We start from the raw sequence: 9,778 nt of genomic DNA on the forward strand, positions 1-9,778 counted from the left end.
ACCAGAGCCACACCGGGGTGAATAGGTGAGGTCTCGGGGATGATTAGCTGACGATTTATGCGGAGAGAGAACGAAGCTGATCCGACAGGGCACCTGTGCGATTGTCTCCTCGGACCCCTGAAGCCGCCCTGATGACATTAAAAAGATGGTAAGAGGTTGTTTTTGTTTAAATTCAGCCATTTGCGACTCATAAAGTTTAAAATCACCGAGACTATTCTGTGTCTGATTTGCAGGTGGTGTCACTGATATGTAACCAATAGTGAACACAAAGATTCACTACCTTGGACACCTTGGAAGGACAATGCAACATATTCCTCTAAATTTCAGAGGCTCGCTGTGGGAGTCCAGCCATCCATGTGTGCCCATCATTAAAAGCAGACCTACTCTACCGACACTGCCCTTTTACAACTTTCTGTTATGGGTCCTTCTGGGAGTGTTGACGTTCCCTTGTTGTGTCCGCTGTTTGATTTTCAAAGTTGGGGTCTTGGGCCCTTGGAACTGCGACCCTATCTACTACAGGGCCCTGCCGTCAGCGGCCGCCAGGCTGGCAGTCAGCAGGATAAACGGAGACCTCAGTCTGGACCTGGGCCTGAAAATGGACTTCATTATTCTGCAGGAGCCGTGCGAAACCTCCAAAGCGCTCACTGCGTATATTTACTACGAGGACACGGCGGACGCGTTCGTTGGCCCCACTAACCCGGGATACTGCATCGCAGCTTCTCTGCTGGCCAAGACCTGGGACAAGGCCCTCTTCTCCTACGGCTGCGTCGCCTACGAGCTGGACCGAGCCATGGGATATCCGACGTTTTCGAGGACAGTGCCGTTTCCCACTGACGTGCTGTTCACTGTGCTGAAACACTTCAGGTGGGCCGGCGTGGTGGTGGTCTCATCCAACGAAGATATCTGGATAGATACAGCTGGGAGAGTGGCATCTGCTCTGAGGAGTAAGGGGCTGCCAGTTCCCTTCGTTACATCCATTGGTATGAATGAGACAGAGGTGGAGAGCACTCTGAGGAAGATCCAGAACGCAGGGGAAATCAAGGGTGAGTCTGTGAGGGAAAACTTTAAACTCTCTCTTAGATGACTATAAATAACTTACTTAAAGTAAAGATACCATGAGCAGATGTTACATCACAGGTGGACAACTTTCAAAATGTCAAACAGTCAACTGTCCTGATTTGCCCCAGCAGGATGTTCTCGCATCCCAGCAGCCATCTTTAATAGGTTTATCACTCCAGCACCCGACCAGGAAGCCATTTTGATCATTCAGAATTCACCTTGTGGCTAAGGTGAACAGGGACACCAACCAGTAACTGATATGCACTTACTTTCTTGTAATATTTTTAAACTAGCTCTCTGGACATTTGGTTACATGAAACATCTATTCTCGATTTATTTTATTTTTTTGCATACTTCAATGAATCCCTGTATTTGTATCCTGTATCATGTTAAACATCATTTGGTTTCCAGTTTCCTGTCATCATAGTCTACAATGCTTTAACACTTCTCATTTCACCTCATACATGGTGTACAGTCATATCATTGCCCTCGACTGATGAATAACCAAATATTTTATACTGGTGTTGTGTTTTTTATTTTATTTTTTTATTTGTCTGTTTCAGTCATCATCATGTGCATGCACTCTATCCTGGTTGGAGGTGAGCAGCAGGCTACTTTCCTTGTCAAGGCACAGACGATGGGTCTGACCTCGGGGAAGTATGTGTTTGTGCCCTACGACACTCTCCTCTACAGCGTGCCCTACGCCAACATCTCCTACTTCCCCCTGAAAAACAACAGCAGGCTGAGAGAGGCCTACGACGCCGTGCTCACTATCACCGTGGCCTCCGAGCCCCTGTCCTTCAACGAGGCGTTCGCTGCGGCCAAGAGGAGCGAGGAAGTGACGCTGGCGGTGCAGGCAGAGCAGGTGGGAAGTTGTTGTTGTATGTTGCCCCGGGTAATTATTAGGGTTCATTCTGTTCGTACTCTCTGAAGAAGTTACTGTCTGTAATGATCACAACTTGCATTAGAAAAATCTCTGTGAAAATGTGTGAAAAACGGAGGACCAGCCGTGTTCTAATTTCGATGGAATACAACTCAAACGGGTCCCGACAAAGATAGTATATAGTCATACAAACACACATCTACTCTCACATATGCAGTAGTTGTGACCTCATACTGTCCACAATACAGTCCATAATGATCACAACTCACATCAGAATATTATTTGCATAACTGAATGCATATCAGTTCATGATGATTTAAAGGATAATATCAGGAGTGAGTTGGGTTCCAGTTGCCTTTCATCATCCCTCATGTTCCTACATAGCATTAACACAGATACCTTACATCTCAACACACAGAAGACATCCTATACTTAATACATCACTATGTATTGATTCCCATATCCATTACTTTGTTGTATTTTTGTCCTGTTATCAGATTACAATTGTTCAATAAGATACATATCATGTCTTCTTTTGTTGTAACCTGCAGGTTAACCCACTGTTTGGAACCATCTATAACAGCATTTATCTGCTGGCAAAGTCCATCCACAATGCCAGGAAGGCAGGCATGCGGCTGTCAGGCTCCAACCTGGCCTACTACACAAAGAACATAACCTTCAATGGCTTCAACCAGAAGGTCCAGGTGGACACTAGTGGGAAAGTCACGACCAACTACATCATTCTGGATTCTGACAACAGAGGGAGTCAGCTGTATCAGACCTACCTGGTGGACCTAAAGTCAGGAGTTCTTCGCTTCGCAGGGAGGTCCATCAATTTTCCGGGAGGATCGCCTCCGCCATCCGATTCCAGCTGCTGGTTTGATAAGAAGGCCATCTGCTCGGGAGGTATGAAGCTATGAGGACTTGGTGTTTGTGCGAATGTGGCTGTGCGTTCACTCAACTGAGTTTGTAGAAAGATGCGTGCTCATGTTCTTTCCACATTCATCCTTCTCCCTCATTCCCCCCACCGTCAAGTTATGTGTTATCATCCCCAGGTGTGGAGGTCACCTACATCATAGTGGTGTTAGCTGTCATCCTCTTTCTGGCTGTAGGAGGGATCACTATAAGTCTTTATATCAGGTAAACATACGCAAAATTAAGTGTTTCCGCTTCAAAATGAACATTCACCCATTTTAAGTGGAGACATGAGCCCTCTGTGCTTTTATGTTGACAATGATACCTTTCAGGTGGAAAGCTTGAGAATGAGAAATGTATTTTCTCATTTGCTGAAGGACCAATGTGTATGATATATTGGCTGAAAGGATCAGAAATATTGTGTTCTTAGATAAGAATGAACTTTTCATTTATACATAGGAGGTGGGTACAGCTCCATGGAGTTAAACAGGGCATTTCTTGTTATAGCATCATAGCAACAAAGGTTTCAACTATTAGAAAGATGAGGGGGTATTAAGTTGTTTGTATCTGCAGCCTCACCACTAGATGGCACTAATTCTTACACAATGGTCCTTTAAGTCGTACCTAAGAGTTTTACTAAAATAAAGTGAAAAAAGTAAACATCAGACACATTTTCTTCTCATTTCCAACTTTGGATCTAGATAACTTAGCATATATAGTAGATAGCGGTAGCCAGAAATGATTATAATTAATCTCAGCAATGGAGTTCAAACCACAGTATTGATGAGTCTCATGATTGAAGATTGCTGATTTCTCCTCCTTCCTCATCTTTTCTAAATCTCTTTGGCAGGAGGAGGCTTCAACAAATCCAGCTGGTCAAAGGTCCCAATCGGATCGTCCTGAACTTAGAGGATCTCACATTTATCAATCCCCAGCTTAGTAAAAAGGCAAGCAGCATCCCTGTCACCCAGCCATCAAAATGTTTAAAATGAAACTTAATCTGTCTTCTGCTGATTTATGTGTGAAAACGTCCCAGTTTTTTATATCTGTGATATTTGACTTCCTGCAGAAAATCACATTAGAAGATCTGAGTGAATCCAAGAGTGCTCTGGATGAGAAATCTGCCGACCGCTCGCACTCTGTCAACAGCATGCAGACGACTACTCACGAGACTACCAATGTTGCTGTGTACGAGGTAGGTCACATTGAAAGTCATGACACAAGCTGCATTACCTCCAGATGGTTTATACCCAAAATAATCAAAACACCTCAAAGGGTCGATTGTAATTTCATCAAATAAAAGCTTCTGGCTGTTTTATTTGCAATTAAATACACTGTAATTACTTTTAACCAGTACCTCTAGTACAGATGCATATCAAATATAAATGTATTATGGGCTGACAGCATACAAGTAGTAGTCAGTATTCTAACACAACTCATACTGACAAATAAAAAGTCATGAGCGCTAGACTTTTTTTGGTGAGTGAATCAGTGAGTTTTCCTCCTTTCTTTTACTACTAAAAAGAAATATTTAATTTCACAATAACAATAATTATACCTTCTCTTTTAGGGTGACTGGGTGTGGCTGAAGAAGTTTGAGGAGGGCCACTTCAGGGAAGTCAGACAAAGCACCACCAAGATTTTCACAAAGGTAGAGTAACATCTCAGTCATTCAGTTTCATCATGGTCATTGTAGGAGCCATAATACAGATATGTATATGAATGCATGCTTTGTCTAACTGAGGAATGTGGCACATGAAACTATGAATCAATCTTTGGGTCAGGTGTTCCACCAGGAACAGTGTGTTTAGCAGTAAAGATTGTCTTTGTGTCTTATGTGTCATGGTAATCAACACATCAATTAAAGTTGGTGAGCTAAGCATGGGCCTAGGCTTAGCCTCTATAACGTTCACCTTACATCTGTAACTTCTGTTCTACATTCTCAGATGAAGGACCTGAGAAACGAGAACGTAAATCCTTTCCTGGGCTTCTTTTCGGACTGCTCCATGTTTGCAGTGGTGACAGAGCACTGCTCGCGAGGCAGTCTGCAGGACCTGCTGAGGAACGAGGATGTTAAGCTAGACTGGATGTTCAAGTCCTCGCTTCTGCTTGATCTCATCAAGGTAACACTTCATACGAAAACTTAGGACTGTGACCACACGTGACACAGGTCATCATAGCAGTTTTATTGACATTTACAATGATAATTTCTGTGATATTTCCTTTACAATAATCAAAACTGTTGAATGCGTTCCAGGGTATGAAATATCTTCACCACAGGGACTTCCCCCATGGAAGACTAAAATCTCGGAACTGTGTGGTAGATGGGCGCTTTGTCCTCAAGATTACAGACTATGGCTTCAATGAGCTGCTGGAGTCCCAAAAAGCTCCTATAGAAGAGCCGCCACCTGAAGGTAACCCCTACTCATTACTATTAATGAAAGATTGAAGGTTGCTTTTTGGAACCGGTGATACAGTCAGTAAGGTCTGGGCTGTCAACTCCACCACTGGATCAGGCTGTATCCTCTACCTCCCCTTATGCCACTATTTCCATTAAGGAAGATAGGAGAGGAGAGAGATAGGTTGATAAGACAAGATTGTGGTCAGCACCGCACACATGCACAAATGTATGTTATATATATATATATATATAGACAGTATATAGTATATTACAGTGACTGTACTACGTCATGACTTCTGAATGTTTCCCTTCCAGATCTATTTTGGACAGCTCCAGAGTTTTTAAGGGACCTTGCAAGCTCTCGTAAAGGGACGTACAAGGGAGACGTGTACAGTTTTTCTATCATCCTTCAAGAGGTGGTGGTGAGAGGGACACCGTACTGCATGCTGGGTCTGACACCTGAAGGTGTGTATCCAACCCAGAGAGGGAGAAGCAGACATACTAGAAGACAGATGTAGATTTCCAGATCACTAGTATTTGCAACATCTTTACCAAGCAACACAGTAGAACAGTATAACAGAATTTGTGGTACATAAATCAAGTTTGAACGTTGATTAATGTGTCCCATCTCCTCAATTTCATCCTCAGAGATCATCCGTAAGGTGAAGAAGCCTCCCCCAATGTGTCGCCCTAACGTGGCCCCGGACCAGGCTCCCCTTGAATGTATCCAGCTGATGAAGCAGTGCTGGAGCGAACTGCCCGACCGCAGACCAAACTTTGATGAGATCTTTGACCGGGTACGTTTCAGAGTTTATGTCAAATAATCCAATCTAAAGAGTTCCATACTCGTTTGTTTGACATATTGTCATTTCCGCAATAGTTCAAGATAATCAACAAGGGCAAGAAGACCAATATCATCGACTCCATGCTGAGGATGCTGGAGCAGTACAGCTCTAACCTGGAGGATCTTATCCGAGAGAGGACAGAGGAGCTGGAGGTGGAAAAGCAGAGAACAGAGAAGCTGCTGTCTGAGATGCTCCCACCGTGAGTTAACACAAACACACAGACGCGCAAATATGAGTCAATCGACTCTATAGCTGCGACTTTACTTCCCTGGTTTCTGTCCAGTTCTGTGGCTGAGGCCCTGAAGACCGGTGCCACAGTGGAGCCAGAGTACTTCGACCAGGTGACCATCTACTTCAGTGACATTGTGGGTTTCACCACCATCTCCTCGCTCAGCGATCCCATCGAGGTGGTCGATCTTCTCAACGACCTGTACACGCTGTTTGACGCCGTGCTCAGCAACCATGACGTCTACAAGGTCAGGGAACGCACGAAACACCCAGTTTTTACGATGCATTTTGTGCGATCAATATTCACAAACACGCACAGCAGCCAGAAGACACATTTGATGATCCTACAACTGAACACTCACTTTGTCCAGGTGGAGACTATCGGCGACGCTTACATGGTAGCGTCAGGTCTGCCTAAGAGAAATGGCAACAAGCACGCTGCTGAGATCGCCAACATGTCACTGAACATCCTCAGCTCAGTGGGAACCTTCCACATGCGACACATGCCAGACGTGCCCGTCAGGATACGAATAGGAATCCACTCAGGTGGGCTGGTAGAGTTGCTATCACCTGGAACACCAGCATTAAACTTGTGTTCTTTGTGCACAGGAGGAAGAATGAAGAAGAAACTCTATTGTTGAAAAGTCCACGTGAGGCTGAGTGAGGGAGAATTCGGAACAGAAACTATTTACAGCATATTCTCATTGTTGAATCCAACTTTTAACAAATCCTGGTTTCTTGGCTTGACTTGTTTAGATGGTTTTGCCTACCGTACTTGTGCTCACCTACTACTATTTGAATAGGTTTAGAGCTGATGTTGAAGCCTGTGAAAATGACCACCTTTTCGCTGTTTAATAAAATTTTTCACAGAATGATTTCATAGTTCATTGATGTGCTTTCGCAGGGCCGTGTGTTGCTGGCGTGGTGGGTCTAACTATGCCTCGGTACTGCCTTTTTGGAGACACGGTCAACACTGCCTCCCGTATGGAATCCACTGGGCTGCGTAAGTGTCCCTAACGCGCCATCCACATTTTGTCGACTTGTGCCATGTGTGGTTTTGCTGCTGCAGCGTCTTCATATTCGCTCTTCTCTCCTCAGCTTATAGAATCCACGTAAACATGAGCACTGTGAACATCCTCAATTCTCTTAATGAGGGTTACAAAATAGACGTCAGAGGCAAGACAGAGCTGAAGGTAACAGTCTGAAATCCACACTTGGATTATTTGCATTATGTTGCGATCTGAATGTCATTAACTGCATGCTCTTTTCTTGCAGGGTAAAGGTATCGAAGAAACGTACTGGCTTGTGGGGAAAACCAGCTTTACAAAGCCTTTGCCAAAACCACCAGAGATTAAACCAGGGTAAGAGTTTAAATCTAGTATTACTCCTAGCACAGCTAATATGAATTAATACTGAAGTGCAAGTTTCACAATTTACACTGACTAAAAAATAGAAAAGGAACCTCCCATGTGATCTAAAGGGACACTAGTTCCAATGCCGTGCTGTTTAACTCGCCTGATTTGGCAGTTATGTGATAGTCATTGGTTAAATCAACATGTGACTACTGTCTGCCCCTGATAAACTGTGGACTTCCACTGTCCACGTGTTACTTCAGGGAAGACAATCATGGGCTGAACCCGGAGGATATAGCTGCATACAAGAAAAAGAAAGCTGAGAAAAAGGCTTGACCTTCTTTGTCCAAACGCAGGAGGTATAGATCTGCATGCCAGCTGGTGTTGTGTTGTAGAAGTGTTACTGTTACCTGGGCACCCTCTGAGCTTGCACCCGCCCCCCATTTCCTGTCATTGATTTGTGAATCTTACTGATTACTTGTGACCTACTAGTCTCATTAATCTCTCGATCTTATCACCTCTGCATCTTCTTAAGCAGATTGGGGAAATCCCTCTTTGTTCACTTTTGTTGCTGCTGGCATTTTCATATCTCTCTTTTATTTCGCTGGTTGTGGCGGTGTTTATTGTGCTTTTTTTTAAATCCCGGAACTCCGCTTAAACGACAGCGCTTTTAACACTTTGCTCTGTGTTGACTAGGGACAACTGGCAAGAGATGGTGACAGAGGAGATCAAGACTCTTTTCCGCAAGGCCAACAGGCAGGTGGACAAAAAGATGTGAATGACAGAAGGAAACATATGAAAGAAGCAAAGCTAGAGGAGAGGAAGGAGCATCAGGAAGAGGACGCACCCAGAGAAAGAAAGAGACAAAGAGCTGGGAGAGCCAGGCAGAGGGCCGAGACACCGTCCAGCCTCTCCCTCTGGCTTAATACAGACTTCTTTAAGAGGATTGTCCATCGACTGGCTAATCTGCCTGCAGCCAGCTCGGCAGAATGCAACGGTGCTAATGTAATGAGAGTTGTCACTACCTGCCTACGTACCTGCTGCCAGAATCACAGGGAAAGTGCCCCTGCTCCTTAATGAAGGATGCACTCATTCACTCCTCTCAGCACTCACTGGCCACTGAGTGGCCACCTATTTCTGGGCAACCAGAGGTTCGCCCATCAAACCCATCGACGCCCCAAACGCCTATTTCAAAATGAAATGTTATTATTCTGGTGTCTGTTTCTAGTTTGTCATAAACGCTCCTGGTAGAGATGCAGAGCCGAGGCTGTTTCTTAGCTATGGCTGAATGTTAGTCGGAGGCAAAAGCTGCTATTGTATATAACAATCAAAAAGACAAAAAGAACACGTTGCCACTTTTATTTCTGCTGCCGTAGAGCAGAAGATCAAGTACAACTGAGTCCATTACGGCACTTTTATTATTGAGCTGTCACCCTTTTTGTGGCAGCTGTCAACAGAAGTGATGGAAAATATTTTTCTTTTCTAATATAGGCTAGTCATTGAAATCTTAAGGGCCTTTTGTGAACCATGTCACTAGTTCCAAAGTGCTCGGTGACAATTTTCCATTGACATGTTATTGTCAGCACTTGGACTGGTTTGGATTCTTCTCAAAGATTTCTGAATGAGATGACGCTCCTGCTGGTCATGTTTACCATCAATAATACAACATTTTAAATAATGTGAGGGAAGGTGATTTATGATGGATATATTTGATTTAACACAGCTTTTTAATGACTTAAACTCTCAGAAGTTTTAAGCCTCTATTTAATGCATTAAATCTAGATTTCTTTACAATTCAAAGAAAATTTCCTATAAATTTCAATGTCAGAATAATGTTTTTACACAAATCCATAAAATATGTTACAACTGGTTTCTCTTATGATGCTAATTTTGCATTATATTAATATTATAAATACACCTATCAGCCATAATATTATGACCACCTTCCTAATATTGGGTCTCCCTTGTACCTCCAAAACACTTGTGACTCATCAGATAATGGACATAGACCTTCTGAGGGTGTCCTGTGGTGTCTGGCAACAGAATGTTGTTAGTGGGGGGCCTTTGGGTCCTATGGGTTGAGGGGAGGGGCCTC

At 43.8% G+C, this 9,778-nt stretch overlaps 1 protein-coding gene across 1 annotated transcript; it reads left to right on the plus strand.

The window, feature by feature from the left end:
* Positions 1–8,461, plus strand: gucy2f (guanylate cyclase 2F, retinal; the record flags this gene model as incomplete). Its single annotated transcript, XM_084559506.1, has 18 exons — positions 1–1,043; positions 1,623–1,924; positions 2,494–2,848; positions 2,998–3,082; positions 3,708–3,804; positions 3,927–4,052; positions 4,428–4,508; positions 4,804–4,980; positions 5,115–5,271; positions 5,574–5,723; positions 5,907–6,055; positions 6,139–6,302; positions 6,387–6,579; positions 6,703–6,877; positions 7,236–7,334; positions 7,430–7,524; positions 7,607–7,692; positions 8,380–8,461. Exons 1-18 carry the CDS (start codon positions 302–304, stop codon positions 8,459–8,461), a joined length of 3,315 nt encoding a protein of 1,104 aa, XP_084415632.1. The 5' UTR covers positions 1–301.
* Between the last annotated feature and the right edge of the window lie 1,317 nt (positions 8,462–9,778).

This window comes from Chelon labrosus (genome assembly GCF_963514085.1).
Source record: "Chelon labrosus genome assembly, chromosome: 13".
Lineage (NCBI taxonomy): Eukaryota > Metazoa > Chordata > Actinopteri > Mugiliformes > Mugilidae > Chelon > Chelon labrosus.